The sequence below is a fragment of the Oncorhynchus mykiss genome, chromosome 25, assembly GCF_057628025.1.
Source record: "Oncorhynchus mykiss isolate SJ-2025 chromosome 25, ASM5762802v1, whole genome shotgun sequence".
NCBI lineage: Eukaryota > Metazoa > Chordata > Actinopteri > Salmoniformes > Salmonidae > Oncorhynchus > Oncorhynchus mykiss.
Window position 1 is genome coordinate 59,515,846 of NC_143046.1, and position 22,087 is coordinate 59,537,932.

Consider the following 22,087-nt stretch of genomic DNA (forward strand, 5'->3'; position numbering starts at 1 on the left):
ATTAGTGGAATTCCCGCGAGAGAGAAACGTTTAATGTAAGGCTACCTGTATTTGGCTACCTGTATTTGACTACCTGCATTTGACTACCTGTATTTGGCTACCTGTATTTGGCTACCTGTATTTGACTACCTGCATTTGACTACCTGTATTTGACTACCTGTATTTGACTACCTGTATTAGACTACCTGTATTTGGCTACCTGTATTTGACTACCTGTATTTGACTACCTGCATTTGACTACCTGCATTTGACTACCTGTATTTGACTACCTGTATTTGACATTGTGTTGTTATTTCGCTGAACACTAGATGGTTTAATTTGATTTTTGGAAGTGAATCAAGGCTTACTCAGGTGAGAAAAAAAACTCACCCAAGTGTATAACCCTGTTGGAAAATATAAATGGACTGTTTGAATATGTGAATCACATTTTTATTTGGCGTACACCCGACAGTATTGCTCGTACCCCTGGGCGTCTAGTACATGCAATTCAATGAACTTAGTTAGACAACACACAAGGGTCAATTCAGGATCATCTTATGCCCACTGTACTGACATGTCTAACCACCTGTCAGTACAGGCTAACGATGGAGTTTGCAGTGGGTTTTAATAAGTTAGATTTGATCAAAGAGAACTTCGATTTTAATTATTTACTGGCAATCGGGTTTGTCAGGATAGATAGAGAAAGAAAATGGAGAAACGGGATAGCGAGACAGAAAGGAAGAGAGTTAGAGAGAAAAGAGCGAGAGAGCGACTGGTACAGATGAAGTGAGATACAGAGTGAATAAGGGAGAGAAAGTGAGAGATGAGAATAAAAGAGAGAGGAAGTAGCATGCAGAGTAAATGGCGTCGCCCTCCTGTCTGAAGAGGTGATTGTAGTGCTCGTCTCTCGCTGCACACTGAGAGGCTGGGAGTACTCCACAGCCATTATCGGCCCTCGTGGCCTTTCATCTCTCAGCCTCTCCCTCCCCCTCTCTACCTCCCTCCCTCTTTCACTCACACACATGGGGGTTAGCTGGAAAGGCAGGGGAACAGGGACAATGTTTAACAGTAATACTGACCTGAACAGCTCTGGTATCGCTGGTTCCACAGGCACTGAGAAATTCAGGCAGAGAGAGAGAGAAAGGGATGGGGAAAGAGGGAGGGGAGAGAGAAAGAGGGAAGAGAGAGAGAGAGATGAGTGAGAGGGGCGAGAGGGACAGGGAAAGAAGGAGGGGAGAGAGAGGGGAGAGCGAGAGAGGAGAGAGAGGGGAGAGACAGGAGAGAGAGGGATGTGGAAAGAGGGAGGGGAGAGAGAGAGGGAAGAGAGAGGAGAGAGAGGGAGGGTAGAGAGGGAGGGGAGAGAGAGGGAGAGAGAGAGGAGAGGGAGGGAGGGGAGAGAGAGAGGGGAGCGAGAGAGAGGAGAGAGAGGAGTAAGAGAGGGAAGGCAGAGAGGGATGGGGAAAAAATAATGAGTGAGGGGATGCGAAAGAAAAAGAGTAATCCCTATATCTTAAAAGCATGCTTTCATCAAGGTTAAAAACAGTGACAACCATATTCAATGGAGGCAGGCACAATAACACAATGTAATTGGCTGGATAGACTGCCTGGAGAATTGTGAATTCAAGAGTGTCTCATATAGGATGGCTTGTGAGGTGAGAGACAGTGTGAAGAGAAGAGTGAAGCAGTGAGTGAGAGAGCTGTGTGTGTGTGTATTTGTGTGTGTTTGTGTGTATGTGTGTGCTTGTGGGTTGGGGTAAGGTCACCCTGAATGGCGCCTGCAGTGATTTGAGGAGAGTGCAGACGCACCTCGGATACCTTTTGAGCGTGTGCGATGGCGCTTCTCGTCTGCATTCACCTCCATCTGCAGAGGAGACACAAACAGACAGTCAGAGATAGAAGCCCTGCCAGGGCCTGTGTCAAGAGAAGAGTGGCTTTGGTGACCCGGCACCTGGGTCTGTCTGTCTGTCTGTCCACCCGCCCGCCCGCCCGTCGGTTCACCAGTCTGCCCGCCCGCCCGTCGGTTCACCAGTCTGCCCGTCCGCCCGCCCGCCCGTCGGTTCACCAGTCTGCCCGCCCGCCCGCCCGTCGGTTCACGAGTCTGCCCACCCGCCCGTCGGTTCACCAGTCTGCCCGCCAGCCCACCCGCCCGTCGGTTCACCAGTCTGCCCGCTCGCCCGCCCGTCGGTTCACCAGTCTGCCCGCCCGCCCGCCCGTCGGTCCACCAGTCTGCCCGCCCGCCCGCCCGCCTGCCCGTCGGTCCACCAGTCTGCCCGCCCGCCTGCCCGTCGATCCACCAGTCTGCCCGCCCGCCCGTCGGTCCACCAGTCTGCCCGCCCGCCCGTCGGTCCACCAGTCTACCCGCACGCCCGCCCGTCGATCCACCAGTCTGCCCGCCTGTCGGTCCACCAGTCTGCCCGCCCGCCCGCCCGTCGATCCACCAGTCTGCCCGCCCGCCCGTCGATCCACCAGTCTGCCCGCCCGCCCGTCGGTTCACCAGTCTGCCCGCCCGCGCCCGTCGATCCACCAGTCTGCCCGCCCGCCCGCCCGTCGGTCCACCAGTCTGCCCGCCCGCCCGTCGGTCCACCAGTCTGCCCGCCCGCCCGTCGGTCCACCAGTCTGCCCGCCCGCCCGCCCGCCCGTCGATCCACCAGTCTGCCCGCCCGCCCGTCGGTCCACCAGTCTGCCCGCCCGCCCGTCGGTCCACCAGTCTGCCCGCCCGCCCGTCGGTCCACCAGTCTGCCCGCCCGCCCGTCGATCCACCAGTCTGTCACTCTCTCTTATGAACACACACTGAGACACCTACACCCCAATTTATCCCGACAGTAATTGCCTGGTACCAAAGCTTCACTGTTTCTGACACTGTGAAATTGCATTTATTCTCTCTTTAAAAGGATTAAGAAATGTAGATTTTGCCAGGTGCTACTGTCACCCAAACCTTTCCTTCATGGTGCTTTGAAATATGTATGCAAATGTACTGTGAAAACAAATGCATAATTGCATTGGTTCTTCTTCTGGTCCATATTTGTGTACGGATTATGATATTTCATCGTTCGCCAAACACAGTCACACTTCTCCATTAAAGGGCACCTATACTACTTTCTACCTAAAAGGTGTCATCTTTGCTGTTTACCACTTGGCACATTCCTCAAACAAAGTCATATATATATATAGAGTCTAATTATAATCCCTCCCATATTCCGCTAGACCACATTATTCACTGTGTACACAATGTTCTGCATGCCTCTCAAATCAATGTCTCATCTGTAAATCCTCTTTTTAATCTCACAGATATCACATCACTCCCACTCCACAATGTCTCCCACACTAAAGCCATCATCTCACAGTAAAAGTGGATCCCGACTGGTCAGAGGAGAATTAACCGTTGATGAGTTGAAAGAAGGGGCTCATTCTGTTATTCCCAGATGTTACTGAAGATATGAACGCTCGCTGAGTTGTGGACTATCACAGGCTAGCCGAGTTTGGATGTCTCTTTAATGCTCCATGATTTATTAAAGTGCCACTGAAGCCTTCAGTCCTAATGGTGGAAGCCGTCGTGTTTTTTTTAATGCTGGCCATAAATGTTTCAAACGGGGAAAATAAAATGATCAAAGCCAACGGTACCTAGTAAATCTTATTAGTGTGAACGGCGGGGTGTTTTTTGGGGGGGTGGGGGGGGGGGGGGGGGGTGGAGGAGGAGAGCCTGAAATTATATTTCTGTGGAGCGGCGCAGGGGTTTCCATGGTAATAAGAGGAAATCCTACCTCAAGGGAAAATAACAAGAAGTTATCAATCCGTGTGGCCCAACTCACCACACTCTATTTACGGTGACATTTGGCTCATGAGAGACAGACAGAGCAAAGGAGCAAATGTGAGGGACAATGAATGAACTGCTTGACAGAAACTCAATTAGTCGTCACCTGCTGAGACTAGCCAGGCTCAACATGATAATGCTGTGCTTTGCACTGGTGTTTTTCAACAACCATATGGGAAGCACTCAACACCTGACCGCAACAGTGCTACACTTTATGTCAGAAAACACAACGTGAGCTATTTCCTCCTGGCTATGGTGAGTGAGGGAGTTCCACAGACAAACACACAACACACACACACACACACACACACACACACACACACACACACACACAAAACTGTGCCTATCTACAACTGTCAGATTCTCTCTAAGGGCTTCTCTCAGCAGACATGACAACAACAACAACTGCATCTCCGTCGCCGCAACTTCCTCCATCAAGGCCCCTTGTGAGACCGGTGCCCAGGTCCCTGAAAGCCTGTCTGAGACTCGTCCGCCCCTCTGGGTGTTAAGAGCCCTCCTCACCCTCCCCACCCTCCTCACACTCCACACCCTCCTCACCCTCCTCATCCTCCACACCCGACCGTTTTTTTACACAAATGTCACAGATGTAATAGCTTGTGGAGCTTGCAGTAATGGAAAGATAAGGAAGATCTGTTTCCCCTATGTTCATACCGTTTTACCGTATTTATACTGTATATTGCAGATAAGAGGCGGAATAACTCTCATTCGTGCCCTTTCTGTGCCGCCTGTGTGTGCGCATGTGTGTGTGCGTGTGTGTGCGTATGTGTGTGTGCGTGTACATATGCGTGTGTGTGTGTGTGTGTGTGTGTGTGTGTATGTGCGTGTGGTGGGGGCTGGGACCACAATTCACATCGTTATCGCTTTTCCTTTGTTTCACCTTGAAGTTTTGGGAGAATATGTCTCAGGCATACGGTGCTACCCCCCCCCCCCCCCCCCCCCCCCCCCCGCATCCCACACACACACACCTCTCCACCACCCCACTCCTCAGCCTGCGTTGGTATTCCTTCAGTGAGTCATTGGGGAGGCTTCCGAAAACCACACTTGCATGATCAAATTTCACTGCAACTAGGTATTTACGCCATCATCACCCAGTGACAGTAAACATGCAAGCTCGCTAAAATAAGTACATCTGAATAGTTGTGAAGGACCAGGCTGATAGCATTGAGTGAGTGCCAGAGATAGAGAGGGAGATAGAGAGGGAGAGGGGGAGATAAGGATGGAAATCGGCTATCAACATTTTCTCCAGTGAGTGTTGTTCTTGTAGGTAGGTAGCTATCACTCTGAGACAAGCTTGTGGAAAGGTTTGGGTGTGACAGAGTTTTGTATCTTTACTTTGAATGGTTGGCATTGAGTATGACAGAGGCTCTACATTTTAAAACAGGGTTATGAGATTATCAAGATGTACCGTATCATTATAACTGAAACGGTTGTTGTAACTGTACCTGAAATGGTTTGGGGTGAGATTGTTCTTTGGTCCAGATCTCTGCTTCCTCCGTTGCCCACAACAGTAGACGTTTGACTGGAGAGAAAGGGATCACCACTCTTTCAAGTTCATTTTCTGCAAAGAATTTAAAAAACAATATCCATACTTAGGAATTCAAATCTCCATGCAAATCATAATTACCCAGGCTGTATGATAGCTTTTGGCTTGAGTTTCCTTCCTTTGAGAAGGAAGCCGATGATAGACTCATGAATAGTCACATAGTATAACATGTATGCTATATACGGAGTGAATGTGATTTCCTCCCTCCCGATAGCTGCTTGTCATTTTATGAAATAGACTTGGCAAGGCGGTAATTAGCTAGATCTATCATATTCTGCAGGAAGTGGGAAAAAATATAGCTAATGATCCATGCTACCCTCCATGATTTCTCTTCAACTCTGCCGTCCTATGAATTGAAACGAGACAAAGATAGCGGGGGAGAGAGAGAGAGAGAGAGAGAGAGAGAGAGAGAGAGAGAGAGAGAGAGAGAGAGAGAGAGAGAAAGAAAGAAAGAGAGAGAGAGAGAGCGAAAGAGAGAGGGAGAGAGAGAGAGAGAGAGAGAGAGAGAGAGAGAGAAAGGAAGGAAGATGGGTGGGAGAGAAAGGAAGAGAGAGGGGGAGAGAGAGAGTATTTGAGCAAGGCAGGGATCGAGAGAGAGAGAGAGAGAGAGAGAGAGAGAGAGAGAGGGAAAGAGAGGGAGGGATTGAGAGAGAGAGAGAGAGAGAGGGAAAGAGGGAGGGATCGAGAGAGAGAGAGAGAGAGAGAGAGAGAGAGAGAGAGAGAGAGAGAGGAAGGGGTGTTGGGTGGACAAAGCATGCTTGGCAGCTCCAAGGAGGTTCAACCACTGCTGATGTAAAACAATCCAGATATAAGAGGCCTATTTATCTCCCCTGACCAGGGCAATAACACTGCCTCTCAAAACACAGACGCCCAGGGACAAACAAAGAGCAAGAGACCAAACGCAGAGCAAGATGCATGGTGAACACAGAGGATGCACAGTGAGAGAAAGTGAGAGAGAGAACGAGGGCCATTTTAGGTATTTCGGCAGTGACGCCAGGTCACAACATTTCCCTCCATTGCTTCCCACACAAATGGACACAGTCTACTTTTCCAGTTCATCAAATTTCCTGCGTCTGGGACCTAGAATTGGTATTGTGTAGCCTAGGCCTATGCTTTGCCAATGCAGATATAGAAAGAGTAACAGAGAGCAAGCTACAGTATGGCGAACTTAGCAAATGGGGCATTTGTGGTAAGTACATGGAAACCGCCATATTTTTGCACGCCCAACATTGTTTGCTAAGTTAACTATGCTATCGCTACTAGGCTACAATCAAACACTATGCTTTATAACCATGTAAAGACCACAAATGGTCTATACTCTGATGTGTGTTTATAGTTGTTTTGCCCAATGTTTAAAGCGCTTAGGCTTCTATCCTCAAGTCAAGATAATACTGCTATTGGCACACTGTTTATTATTTTTGCAAGTTATTATTTTTGTCAATGAATGCAAGTATTTTTCTAAAGCCATTTTTACAATTTGTACACTTGTAAATGCAACTCCTACTCAACTGTTGCTGCTTCACACCCCCTAAATAGGCTGCCGGGCCCTCTATCTTAACAGGCAGAGGTAGGCATGTATAAATTCCCTCTCTCCCTCCCTCTCTTCCCTTCTTCACCCCCCACCCCTCCCCTCTCTCCATCCCTCCCTGTCTCTGTGTCTGTCCTGTATGTAGGCATGTATAAATTCCCTCTCTCCCTCACTCTCTTCCCTTCTTCACCCCTCACCCCTCCCCTCTCTCCATCCCTCCCTGTCTCTGTGTCTGTCCTGTATGTAGGCATGTTAATTGGAGGAGTGTCCAGGAGACAGCAGAGGAGGTGTTCATGATGCAGCAGTGATGAGTAGCCAGTCACAGCCAGAGCTGCAGTCACAGACAGGACCACTTCTCTACATTAAAGCTTACAATAGCCAGCTGTGCAACACAATATGTTGCTGGGAATACTGCTAGGGAGATAGGGGCGTCACGGGGTGTGTGTGTTTTCATGTAGTGGGTTTTCACAGTTTTCCTTTGAACCACTGGGGGTTCTCATTCTGTTTCCTGCTCTCTTCCTATCTCATCCTCTCTCTTCCTCTCTCTCTTCTCTGTCTCCTTTTGTAGTTGAAAAATAACAAAAGCCCTAAAGCGTATGCCCAAAAGACTTCTCTCCGCTTCCCTGGGAAGGGGACATCTACTGTCAGCATTCAGCCCTGGTTTCAGAGTTACATCCCCTCCTACAAAAAAAGAACAAGAAAAAGTTCCTTCCTCCCGTAAACCTTTACTTTTCCCTCAACTCAGAGTCTCCCTCTCTTCTTTTCTCTCTCCTCTCTCCCTTCTCTCTACACACTCACCCCTCTCCTCCCTGTCCCCCAGTTCTCTAATCAGACACTGAGTGCCGCTGGCCCTGCTCTCTGATTGGTCTGATTAAGGTCTTGATTTGGGACAGAAGATGAAATCAGAGCCCTGACGTGTCGTGTTGTAGCTTCCCACATCCCAATGCCTTGGCCTACTTCTCTCTACGGGGTCGTGTGTGTGTGTTTTAGTAATCCATTCCTACAGCAGAGATGGTATTCATTATGGTTAGTGTGTGCTACTCTTTCAGCACCAAGGACAGTGACAGAGTGACCTCAGCAAGGCAGTAGCAGTGCTGACTACAGCCCAGACAGACAGGCTGGGCTGTAGCCATTCATTACAAATCAAAACACAAACACACATATATGCATTAACGCAGCACACACACACTTTTTGGAGTGAGTGATGGTGTGTTTGTGTAATTGTTGTTATTTCATAACCCATAGAGGTGGGGGGAGGGTGGACTTAGCCCTTTTCAAAAGTGATATTTATCAGAGCCAGGGTATATGGCCTGTAAATAGCAGTTGTGTATTGCCTGATATGTGGTGCCTGTAAAAAACATTTGCAATAAAATTCCACAGCAGAGAGATAGGCTCAGGGAGACTGTGCACGAGACACACACACAGGCACACACATACACACAGGCACACACATACACACAGGCACACGCGTACACACAGGCACACACGTACACACAGGCAAACACGTACACACAGGCACAAGCGTACACACATTACACACACGTACACACATTACACACACGCAAGCCTAAAATAGCCTTCAGTTTTTAAGAGTGACTGGGGCTGCCTGACCTACATTTTGTGGAATGTGTGTACGCAGCACAGAGGAGGAGAGGAGCTCTATCTAAATATTCTTTGTCATTTCTCTCTCTCCTCTATCTCTCTCTCTCTCTCTTTCCCTCTCCTTTCTCTGATTTTCATGCCTTTAGTCTTTTACACACACACACACACACACACACACACACACACACACACACACACACACACACACACACACACACACACACACACACACACACACACACACACACACACACACACACACACACACAGAGAGAGAGAGAGAACTGCCTTGGCACTCAGAGCTTTATAAGCAGGTCTCTTTAAAACACAATGGCCATTTGGAAGGCACAGCCAGTCTGGGGAGGCAAGGTGGTCATTGACCTGTCATGATGCAGGCTGTGATGCCATTACTCATTTATGTAATCTCCACACTGTCATGGAGGTGTGAGGTCTTGGGGGAGGCTGGGGGAAGAAGGGTACGGTAGCAGTCCAACAGAAGAAGAGGGAATCATCAGAAGGTTAGGGACAGGGGGAGAGGGCAGAAAGGAGGCAGGGGGCGACAGGGTTAGATGGGGTAGACAGAAGCAAGAACGTGGGAGAAAGCCATGGGAATGCAAACTACTGTACATCGGATTCAGTCTTTTTCAGTTGTCACATGTCACACTGTGCGATGATACCAAATTAAAATCTTGACATCAACCTGGACAGACTGTATGGTTTGCTTCAATTCTGTCGTCACATGCTGCGATTGGTTTGAGAGGCTAAATCAGCCGATGTAGGCTGCATTAACTGCGGCGGTGTATTTGATCTGCGCGTGTGCCAGCACCAGCATCGCAAACCTCTCTACGCTTATGCGTGAGTGAAGTGAATCAAACAGTCTTCCCCAAAATAACATGGTTGCTGTGGTAAAACATTCATTTTAATTGGTCAGGGTGTGACATGGGTGATGTATGTGTTTTCTCTTGTCTAGGGGTTTTGTATGTTCATGGGGCAGTTTCCTGTCTAGGTAAATTGTATGTCTATGGTTGCCTAGATTGGTTCTCAATTAGAGGCAGCTGTCTATCGTTGTCTCTGATTGGGAACCATATTTAGGCAGCCATATTCTGTGGCTACTTTGTGGGTGATTATCTATGTCTATGTTAGTTGCTTGTGTCAGCACAGTTTTCTTATTATAGCGTCACAGTCGTTTATTGTTTTGGTTCAGTTTACTTCATGTTCTTTCTTCAATAAAGAAGAATGTATACCAACCACGCTGCGTTTTGATCCTCACCTTCTACTCCATACGACGATCGTGACAATGTGCCATGTAAACAAAGTTATAAGGGAAATCTTTCTTCTTGCACAGCATGTAAAGGTGTAAATCAAACTACTATGTTATTCTGACTATTCACAATAATCATATTATTGTGTGCCTACTCACTGCCGGCCTTGTTCCTATTTGTCAGTCACCGGGATCGACTCGTAACAACAGCCACGCTACACGATAAAGGCTAAATATACTCTGACACAGCCAGAACTTTGCCGGCGCCTAGGACCGCGCGTAACGGTACTTAATCGGCAGACATAGACCCTGTCACACTGAACGAGACGTCCGACAATCGTTTACGGCCTACCTATATTGCCCACAACGTGGACATTTTGGCCGGGAAGGCAAAATCGTGGCATGCCACGGACAAAATCGTACGGTCTGTGGGTGGCTTTTGGCTGGGACAGTATGAGACTGGGGAAAGACAGAGAGAGAGGACAGACAGTATGGTGGATGGAGAGGCTTGTGAAGACAGGGTTGAGGGAACAAGGGAAGGTAGTGATAGACAGAAGCAGACGAAGGGAGGCAGGAGATCCTGCACCACCAACTCTGATCCTAACACGCACGTTGTTGCCTCTGCAGCTGCCAAGATGGGGGAGGTGGCTGGGGAAATGGTTTACATTCCTTCCCCTAAAACTGTTTTTCGATCCAAATAATTACGGCTGGAAATAGAACCAGATGAACGGGGAAACAGATATTCCTTCTCTGCCTCTTCTCATTCAACAGCAATAGCTCAGACAAACTCAACCCCTTTTTGGGTCAAGGACTTGAGAGGTTGAAGCAACAGCAGTCACACTTTCAGACACACATATAAACACACACACACCATAAAGCAGAGCCCCTTGGGAGCCTGGGGAGCTTGGGAGGAAATACCATCCACAGCCACGGCACTGCAATTACCCACAGTAGGGTAATCACCAGCAAAATGAGGCTGGGTAGAACACTCAGGTGAGAGACGCCAGACGGCAATCAGACCGACGGGGGGAGAGAGAGAGAGGGCGAGGGACCGAGGGAAGGGGGTAGGGAGGGAAGGCAGTGAGAGGGAACTGAGAGCATGAGGAGAGGGCGGGAGAGAACAGGTAGAGAGAGGGAGGGAAGGTGGAATGAGAGAGCAGAGGGGGGAGAGAGGGGGACATATTCTTTCATTTTCTGTCAAACGGGAGCACCAGGGCCTTAATTACCAGCCATGTCTTTGGCCCTGCGTCTGTCTCCCAGCTCACCCAACCTGAAAGGTGTGTGTGTGTGTGTGTGTGTGTGTGTGTGTGTGTGTGTGTGTGTGTGTGTGTGTGTGTGTGTGTGTGTGTGCGTGCGTGCGTGCGTGCGTGCGTGCGTGCGTGCGTGTGTGCGTGCGTGTGTGTGTGTTGCGAGGGAGAGAGATAGAGGGAGGCAGAGAGAGGTTGGCAGCAGAGAGAGGAGAGAGACAATGGTCATTTATGTTCTTTACAGTATTCAAAGCAACCAGAGCAGCATGAGGTTCGACACAGTGGCAGACTAGCAAGGTCTCACATTATTACAGTAATAATCTACACTATAGATCTCCACCTTACCACAGTATGATGAGTCAAATACGAAACTTCTGACAATACTGCAAGACTGCTCATAATTCCCATCTAGCCAGATGAATGTTACTGTGTGTCTGAATTTGAACAACTGGGTGTGTTGTGCAGAACATTTCTGTCCAGACTTTTTCTTTTTATGACATGATACAGGCAAATGAAATGTCTTTGTGTAGTCGTTCATGTTGACATTTTCAAAAAATGTGTCATTCATCACTTTGTCCTGCTCTTTATTCAAATCAGATCCCACCTGCTGTGGTTGCAGGGACATCTGTCTCTCTCTCTGTGTGTGTGTGTGTGTGTGTGTGTGTGTGTGTGTGTGTGTGTGTGTCTGTGTCTGTGTCTGTGTCTGCGTGTGCGTGTGTGTGTGTGTGTGTGTGTGTGTGTGTGTCTGTGTGTGTCTGTGTCTGCGTGTGCGTGTGTGTGTGTGTGTGTGTGTGTGTGTGTATGTGTGTATGCGTGACTGTGTGTGTGCTCTATAAAGACGTGACTTGTTGAGTAATGTACCTGAATTTGGTAGCTGCAGCAACAGAACATCTCTGAAACAAGGGTAGGGCTGGGGAGTAACTGTTTGCATGTAGTCAGTTACATGTAATCTGATGAGAAAAAAATGGTAACTGTAATCAGTTACGTTACCAGCAAAAATATTGTAATGAGATTACAGATGCTTTTGAAAATGAGATGATTACTTCTTGGATTACCTTTAACGGATGTTTTGCGATAAAATACATGATGTCACCTTTCTGTTTTCTCAATGACATTCAATTCAGCGTTGAAAAAAGGCGCATGTTTAAGTTTGTTCCACCTGAGCGAGTCTGACCACTATGATGACACACCAAATGCGTTTGATGGATCCTTTTTGTCTTCTTCTAATGCCTCTTAAGGCAAACGTAACCGAAAGTAATCAGATTACGTTACTGAGTTTGGGTATTCAAAAAATGACTTTACAATTGTGGACAGTTAACTAGTAACTGTAACAGATTGCATTTAGAAAGTATCCTACCCAACACTGAACATGGCACCATGAAATTGTGCATTTGTGTGTGTCTCCCTGATATGTGTGGACATGCGGAGCTATGTCTCTCTCTCTCTCTCTCTCTCTCTCTCTCTGATTAAACTCAGTCTGCAGTGCCCCTGTGATGAGCTCTATTGTTCTCCTGCTCTCTTCTCTCTCTGTCTGCTGTCTCCACTGTGCAGTGAGTAGTCAGTCTGCTACTACTGCTGCTGATACTGCTGTTGGGTGTCTTTCAGAATATCAATGATACTTCTACAGACAAAAAGAAAGAAAGGGCTGACACGTGCCCCTCTGCCCTGCAGGCTTACCCCAGGGTGACAGCGGGCACAGCCCCCCATCAGGTACCCCCGCCTGGCAAACACACACACACACACACACACACACACACACACACACACACACACACACACCACTGGAGGGAAGATCAACCTACAATAGCTCTGAAACTGACAAACACACACACACACACACACACACACACACACACACACCACTGGAGTGAAGAACAACCTACAATAGCTCTTAAACTGGCACACACACACATACACACACACACACACACACACACAATCACACCCACAACTCACACACCATCGCAGGAAAGGGGGAAAACACCCACCCGAGTCTGTCATTGGTGACACCGCAACAGAATACAAAATATCATCAAAATAGCATACTATATAGCTGAATCCTATGTACATCCCTGGATCACACTGTAGATTGATAACTCTTGGTAAGGGATGGTAAGGGAGCGGTCGAAATGTACACAATTGTTACGTGGAGGAAAATCTGGGCATCTTTTTTCAATTTCAGTCAGGGTTAGTATTTTTTATTCAGTCCAGGAGAGCGTCATGTCATTTGTAATCGATGAAATGTCATGTTGCTCAGTGATTGTGAATTAGCTGTTTATTACACTGTATATCGATGTGTGGCTGATGCTGTCCCTCATCTCTGATTATCAACTGTGCCTAGTGTGATCTCAATCAAATGATCCTTAGTCCATATAATAATGTAGGCTATAGGCCTAGGCTTTACAGTGAATTCGGAAAGCATTCAGACCCCTTGACTTTTTCCACATTTTGTTAGGTTACAGCCTTATTCTAAAATGTATTAAATAGCTTATTTTTTTTAACGGAAAATCACATTTACATAAGTATTCAGACCCTTTACTAGGTACTTTGTTGAAGCACCTTTGGCAGCGATTACAGCCTCGAGTGTTCTTGGGTATGACGCTACAAGCCTGGCACACCTGTATTTGGGGAGTTTCTCCCGTTGTTCTCTGCAGATTGTCTCAAGCTCTGTTAGGTTGGATGGGGAGCGATGCTGCACAGCTATTTTCAGGTCTCTCCAGAAATGTTCGATTGGGTTCAAGTCTGGGCTCTAGCTGGGCCCCTCAAGGACATTCAGAGACTTGTCCTCGAGCCACTCCTGTGTTGTCTTGGCTGTGTGCTGTTCAGTTTGGCCGGGCGGCCAGCTCTAGGAAGAGTTTTGGTGGTTCCAAACTTCTTCCATTTAAGAATGATGGAGGCCACTGTGTTCTTGGGGACCTTCACTGCTGCAGAAATCTGTGCCTCAACACAATCCTGTCTCGGAGCTCTGCAGACAATCTCTTCGTGTGTGCCTTTCCAAATAATGTCCAATCAATTGAATTTACCACAAGTGGACTCTCTTAGTCATTATGGGGTATTATGTGTAGATTGCTGAGGATTTTTAGTTATTTAAATAAATAAATATTTAATTATATATTTAAGGCAGTAACGTAAAAAATTGGGGAAAAGTCAAGGGGTCTAAATATTTCCTGAAGGCACTATACGAAGAGCATGCTCGGAGAAGCACAGACAAAGTTATACTTCTACAGGACTATATTTCGATGTTGTTGCACTGATGGGATGGTGTAAAACTAGGCTATACTGCATTACACACTGCAATGTATAGGCTGTCCAAATCATGAGCCCTGGCCTGCCCTACTCTTGCTGACCAATGGCTGTGCTGTGCACGCTGGCACTTCACGAGGCGAATCAAACAATAACAAATCTAATTCTGTGCCTGCAGACTAGGCCTACCGATGTTCTGTTCAGTTTGAGAGGGAGAATGCGAAGACGAGAAGTAGGACCGGAGATAAGCTTGCTACTGCTAGAATTGATTGAAATAAAAAAAACTATCTGTTTCGTTGCCCATTGTGAAGCGATTTATTGACCATATTCGAGTCATTTACGTAACTTACGTTAGTATGAATCGACATTTAAATTGATTTAAATTGTCTTCGTTTTCATTTGACTTTGGGCCACTAAGAACAAGAGGGCTTTGTGTTGGAGCCTATTTCTTCCTATTCAAGGTATAAGAAGTATGCCTACCTGTTTGACAGACAAAGTTATAGTCTACTATACATCGATTTTGTCAGCCAAGTCCTTCAGTCACGATGCACTCCTATCTCAGTGTCAGTGAATGGCTTGGTGTGTTAAGTTAAATGAGGGTATTGTGTTTTTCTGTTAAAGAAAATGACCAAAAAAAAACATCCCTTGTGAGCTTAAGATAAAATCTAAATAGAAAATATTAAAATATAATAGAAAATAGAAAAAATTTACCTGATCATACAATATAAACCCATCTACACTCTTGAGTGTACAAAACATGAGGAACACGTTCCTAATATTGAGTTGCACCCCACCCATTTGCCCTCAGAACAGCCTCAAATCGTCAGGGCATGGACTCTACAAGGTGTCGAAAGCATTCCACAGGGATGCTGGCCCATGTTGACTCCAATACTTCCCACGGTTATGTGACGTTGGCTGGATGTCCTTTGGGTGGCGAACCATTCTTGATACACACCGGAAAGTGTTGAGCTTGAACAAACCAGAAGATTTGCAGTTCTTGACACGAACCGGTGCGCCTGGCACATACAGTGCCTTGCGAAAGTATTCGGCCCCCTTGAACTTTGCGACCTTTTTCCACATTTCAGGCTTCAAACATAAAGATATAAAACTGTATTTTTTTGTGAAGAATCAACAACAAGTGGGACACAATCATGAAGTGGAACGACATTTATTGGATATTTCAAACTTTTTTAACAAATCAAAAACTGAAAAATTGGTTGTGCAAAATTATTCAGCCCCTTTACTTTCAGTGCAGCAAACTCTCTCCAGAAGTTCAGTGAGGATCGCTGAATGATCCAATGTTGACCTAAATGACTAATGATGATAAATACAATCCACCTGTGTGTAATCAAGTCTCTGTATAAATGCACCTGTACTGTGATAGTCTCAGAGGTCCGTTAAAAGCGCAGAGAGCATCATGAAGAACAAGGAACACACCAGGCAGGTCCGAGATACTGTTGTGAAGAAGTTTAAAGCCGGATTTGGATACAAAAAGATTTCCCAAGCTTTAAACATCCCAAGGAGCACTGTGCAAGCGATAATATTGAAATGGAAGGAGTATCAGACCACTGCAAATCTACCAAGACCTGGCCGTCCCTCTAAACTTTCAGCTCATACAAGAAGAAGACTGATCAGAGATGCAGCCAAGAGGCCCATGATCACTCTGGATGAACTGCAGAGATCTACAGCTGAGGTGGGAGACTCTGTCCATAGGACAACAATCAGTCGTATATTGCACAAATCTGGCCTTTATGGAAGAGTGGCAAGAAGAAAGCCATTTCTTAAAGATATCCATAAAAAGTGTCGTTTAAAGTTTGCCACAAGCCACCTGCGAGACACACCAAACATGTGGAAGAAGGTGCTCTGGTCAGATGAAACCAAAATGGAACTTTTTGGCAACAATGCAAAACGTTATGTTTGGCGTAAAAGCAACACAGCTCATCACCCTGAACACACCATACCCACTGTCAAACATGGTGGTAGCAGCATCATGGTTTGGGCCTGCTTTTCTTCAGCAGGGACAGGGAAGATGGTTAAAATTGATGGGAAGATGGATGGAGCCAAATACAGGACCATTCTGGAAGAAAACCTGATGGAGTCTGCAAAAGACCTGAGACTGGGACGGAGATTTGTCTTCCAACAAGACAATGATCCAAAACATAAAGCAAAATCTACAATGGAATGGTTCAAAAATAAACATATCCAGGTGTTAGAATGGCCAAGTCAAAGTCCAGACCTGAATCCAATCGATAATCTGTGGAAAGAACTGAAAACTGCTGTTCATAAATGCTCTCCATCCAACCTCACTGAGCTCGAGCTGTTTTGCAAGGAGGAATGGGAAAAAATGTCAGTCTCTCGATGTGCAAAACTGATAGAGACATACCCCAAGCGACTTACAGCTGTAATCGCAGCAAAAGGTGGCGCTACAAAGTATTAACTTAAGGGGGCTGAATAATTTTGAACGCCCAATTTTTCAGTTTTTGATTTGTTAAAAAAGTTTGAAAAATCCAATAAATGTCGTTCCACTTCATGATTGTGTCCCACTTGTTGTTGATTCTTCACAAAAAAATACAGTTTTATATTTTTAAGTTTGAAGCCTGAAATGTGGCAAAAGGTCGCAAAGTTCAAGGGGGCCAAATACTTTTGCAAGGCACTGTACTACCATACCCAGTTCAAAGGCACTTCACTATCTTGTCTTGCCCTTCAAAAAGGGATCATCAATAAGGGAGCATAGCTTTCACCTGGTGTATGTAGCCCTTTCCAGCAGTCAGTGACCAAAAGCACCTCCTTTGGCCTCATGGGTGGAATGTTATTCATATTTTTCATAATTAATGATGATATGTTTTTGAATGACGAAAATCCGGCATTTCTATGTCAAAACGTTTTGTATTACTTCAGCCTTCTGTGATGTATAGTGTAATAATGGGATGCAAACTCAAAATTAACTCTATAGCTGACATGGTAAAGTTGTCTTCTTTGTTTTGGCCGTAACCATGTGTAGAGTAGATTTGTTTAAGATCACTTTTGAACCTGATTTAGCCCTCTGAAGTAAATGGTTAATGTTTTGTTCACTCAGTGTATAATGACACTTTAGTCCGTAATGCTAGAAACAAGCTGTAAAATACCGGGGAACGATGTGACTCCGATGCATATGGGATGTCTTTGGTTTGTCTCTATGACATTCAGACGCTGCGCTACAACCTTCTATAGCTGAGGAGAGAAAGAAATGGGAAGTAATGTGTGATTCTGTCACTATCAATTCACATTCAGCGTTTAAACAGGCTATTAAACAACATACGGACTCTAAATCAGTCGAGAGGAAGCCAGGTAGCCTAAGAAAGAATGAAATTGAATTATACAATGCATTTAGGCTGTATAAAATGTAATTTTAGGATAAAAGAATAATGAAACAAAAAATGCCTTATGCCTTTGAATTCACTTTTAAAAACACGAGTTTGGCCAGTCTTTGATTTGAGGATCATGCGATGAGCGCATGCATGCCTAGTTTGATAATTTAGCCTAGCAGATGCTCTTATATTTCCATGCCTTAATCACAGGACACAAATCTATTTTGTAAATGAAATAAATTAGAAAAGGAGAGTTTCCCAATTGAAAAAAAGTGCATATAAGGCCTACCTGACGACAAATGACGTTTTCTAATTCATTGATGATCAGATACTTCAGATGTAACTGGTTCTGTTGTCCCTTAATTCTTACAGTTGATGGACTTTAGATCTGTTCCAGACTTAGACTATCCTCTTTTTTAACAATGGCCTGTATAGAAATCACAACGTCTGGTGCTGCAGAAGGGAGGACCATCCGTTTTCATTTCAGAGAGGTCGGATTTGATCCAGATATCCCTCATTCTAAATGACGTACCGTCCCTATGTGGCCAAGTTGGTTAGGCATGAGATGCTTGCTTTCAGAAAAAACTTGGATGGTAATATGGAGTGGATTGAGCCCATTGTTCTTGGTCTCAATGAAACGTTTGACCCAAAGTCATTCTTGTAAATATCTGTGTGAATCATCTTCCTAGAAGCCGATCACATTCAAGTCTATTGTTCTCCCATTACTAAGGAGTTCCCATATTATGAAAGTGTAGTATTACCAATGGACTTAACGCAGCCAAAGTGTTAAAGGTCCAATGCAGACGTTTTTATCTCAATATCAAATCTGTTCTGGGTAACAATTAAGTACCTTACTGTGATCGTTTTCAATTAAAATGGGCAAAAAGAAACAGAACTAGCTTCTTAGCAAGAGCAATTTCTCAAGGAAGAATTGTGCTAGGACTGTCTAAGAGTGGTCTGATTGGGGAGGGGGAAACTGAAAACTAGCTGTTATTGGCAGAGAGGTTTGAAACTCTCTTTCGTATTGGTTTATGAACTAATTTACTGCCTGGTGATGTCACCAAAACTCCATCCCACAAAAACAGGCTGTTATTTCAGGCAGTATTATCAAACTGCTCTTACACTATAAGTGCATTATCATCATTTTCACAATTTTACAGATTATTTCCAAACTTCCAAACTCTTAGTTTGGAAATATATATCAAACATAGGAATATCACGTTTTTGACAGAACTTGGCCTTTGATAAATGTGATAACCCAAGTGGAGAGAGTTGATATGCGCATCTGTACTTAAAGGGCAATTCTGGCATTTTTCAACCTCATATTCATTATCTCCAGCACCATACCAGTGTCTACATATGTGAAAACGGCAAATTTCTATAATCTGTGCTTAAAAAGATAAGAAGAAAGGTCCTAAAAAATGCTTCCCTGTCACATCACAGGGTAGGATTAAAAGTACAAAAAACTGTGATTTTCAAATCCTGCAACAAGTTTTTAGCCAGGGGGAGGATATTTTCTTGCTCTCCACGTCAACGGGAATCTCATAGTGTTTGAAAATAACAGTTTTAAAATGTGGTAACTGTTGATGATGTCATCAGTTAGAACCTTTTAACGTCACATATTTTTACACAAAACATAGAAATGTGCCCGTAGACTGGTATTGTATTGTACTGGTATTGTACTGGAGATAATGAAAATGAGGTTGAAAATTGGTAGAATTGTACTTTAAAAAGATGCCCTCTGCCTAATGCCTTCTATTTGGCTTAATAGATATGAAACCCTACATACTGTATGCTGATGTCATAGAGGCCATATTCATCAGAGTCGCAGAATTTGTCATCAATTTTAGCTGGGGCCTGCTTTGATTGGGACACCAAAGGCTACTTTTACGTTTGACCAATCAGATGAGCTCTGAATAATATGTTATGTACTGATAATGTAAGTTTTATTTATTTGTATAATTCTTTATTTCATTGCTATTATTATTAGACAGCAGTTGCCATATTGTTATTTTGACGAACTATTCATTTTTTTTATCGTTTTTTTATTTGGACACTTGAAAACGAGGTGGTGCATCTCAAGAGACTTTGCCCTGCAAAATTTCAAAAAAATGTAATAAATTACATGAAAAGATCTGATGTGATTGGTCAAAAAATGTCCGAATTGGGCTGCCTGTCTAAATGCAGCCAAAAAGAACTAGAATTTCTGTCTACTGATATATTGTCTATGCTTGGTGCCACAAACAGTTTCAGCTGGGTGGCACCATGCCTGTTCTGCCAGTGAGTGAATTAGATAGGCATCATGTCTTCAACTGACAACATGCCAAACCAGACACTCCAAACCAGAGATATACAAAGGTTTACTGACACATAGCGCATTTATCACTCTTAATGTAAAACCTTTGCCAACTGTCTTAGAATTCACACAGTGGTAATTGTGCATCTGTTAAATTAAATATTGCCCTCTCTAAACAGGCATTGCAGTTTAAGGCTATTTAGGAGGCTACAAGAAAAACAGTTGGTAAATGGACTGCAGTATAGTTTCAGCACGAGTAACCTCTATTTCCAACACCTTGGCAAAGCCAAGACAAATAGTGAAGAACTGCTTTCAATAATGATTGAATTCTCTACATATGCCAAACATTAAACCCACGCAGAAATGGAAGCTGCATTTTTTTTAAAAATCTGCTACTACTTGGTTTCTGTGGAACTGAGAAGAGTGTGAAACTCCGAAGCAGACGGCCCTTCTCCACCTCAGCCCTCTACTGCTCTCAACACCTGTTGGGAAAGTAGGAAAATATGCATTTTTGGACGAGCTTCAGAAAACGTGTTATATCGACGTCCTGCAGAGATTTGCCTGCTAAATCGAGGTTATTGTTTTTCTGAAAAATACAAAATGTTGCTGTGCATGGGAGTATGAACGGGTGGGTATCTGTTGGAATACATTATTCTCTGTGTTTAATGGATGTTTAAATAATAGTGCCTCCGTACACAGTGCATTTTTCTTTAAGTGTAGAATGCGTGCGTTGCTTAACAAGTTAGACACTAGAGGTTGTGTGCGTGTGTGTCTGTGTGTTGGGGGTAGCTGAGTGGGCTCAGGTGGACTGTGGAATCTGCAGGAACTCAGCAGATGGACGTTTGGAGCAGCTTTGTGCCCTGCAGCACAACTCCCTGTGACACACACACACACACACACACACACACACACACACACACACACACACACACACACACACACACACACACACACACACACACACACACAAACCTCACACACACAAACACACAAACATTCATATAAGCATACGGCGCATTCGGAAAGTATTCGGACCCCTAGACTTTTCCCCCATTTTGTTACGTTAAAGCCTCCTTATTCTAAAATGGATAAAATTATTTTGTCCCCTCATCAATCGACACACAATATCCCATAATGACAAAGCAAAAACAGGCTTATAGAATGTTTAGCTCATTTATTAAAAATAAAAAACAGAAATACCTTATTTACATAAGTATTCAGACCCTTTGATATGAAACTAAGAATCGAGCTCAGGTGCATTCTGTTTCCGTTGATTATCCTTGAGATGTTTCTACAACTTGATTGGAATCCACCTGTGGTAAATTCAATTGACTGGACATGATTGGAAAGGCACATACCTGTCCCACAGTTGGTCCCACAGTTGATAGCGCACGTCAGAGCAAAAACCAAGCCATGAGGTTTAAGGAATAGTCCTTAGAGCTCTGAGACAGGTTTGTGTCAAGGCACAGATCTGGGAAGTGTACCAAAACACTTCTAAAGCATTGAACGTCCCCAAGAACAGTGGTCTCCATCATTCTTAAATGGAAGAAATTTGGAACCGGCCAAACTGAGCAATCGGGGGAGATGGGCCTTGGTCAGGGAGGTGACCAAGAACCCGATGGTCACTTTGGCAGAGCTCCAGAGTTCCTCTGTGGAAGGACAACTATCTCTGCAGCACTCCACCAATCAGGCCTTTATAGTAGAGTTGCCAGACGGAATCCACTCCTCAGTAAAAGGTACATGACAGCCCGCTTGGAGTTTGCCAAAAGGCTCCTAAAGGACTCTCAGACCATGAGAAACATGGTCTCTGGTTTGATGAAACCAAGATTGAGCTGTTTGGCTTGAATGTCAAGCTCCACGTCTGGAGGAAACCTGGCACCATCCCTACAGTGAAGCATGTTGGTGGCAGCATCCTGCTGTGGGGATGTTTTCGGTGGCAGGGATTTGGAGACCAGTCAAGGGAAAGATGAACGGAGTAACGTACATAGAGATCCTTGATGAAAACCTGCTTCAGAGCACTCTGGCTCTCAGACTGGGGCAAAGGTTAATCTTCCAAATGGAGTGGCTTCGGGACAAGTCTCTGAATGTCCTTTAGTGGCCAGGACAGAGCCCAGACTTGAACATCTCTAGAGAGACCTGGAAATAGCTGTGCAACAACGCTCCCCATCCAACCTGACAGAGCTTGAGAGGATCTGCAGAGAAGAATGGG

General features: G+C 45.1%; 1 protein-coding gene across 7 annotated transcripts in view; it reads right to left on the reverse strand.

Moving 5' to 3' along the window:
* The window catches only part of LOC110505383 (myelin transcription factor 1-like protein), a 144,257-nt gene that overhangs the window by 95,284 nt on the left and 26,886 nt on the right, over window positions 1-22,087 (reverse strand). For all 7 annotated transcript variants that reach the window (XR_016491910.1, XM_036962448.2, XM_090220651.1 and 4 more), the window contains exons 2-4: window positions 5,254-5,369; window positions 1,795-1,840; window positions 1,059-1,092 (exon numbers count right to left, since the gene is read on the reverse strand). Coding sequence is in view for 6 of the 7 variants with exons in the window: in XM_036962448.2 (XP_036818343.1) it covers window positions 1,059-1,092; window positions 1,795-1,840 (80 nt within the window). In the remaining variant the exon portion in view is untranslated. The remainder of the gene's footprint in view (window positions 1-1,058; window positions 1,093-1,794; window positions 1,841-5,253; window positions 5,370-22,087) is intronic.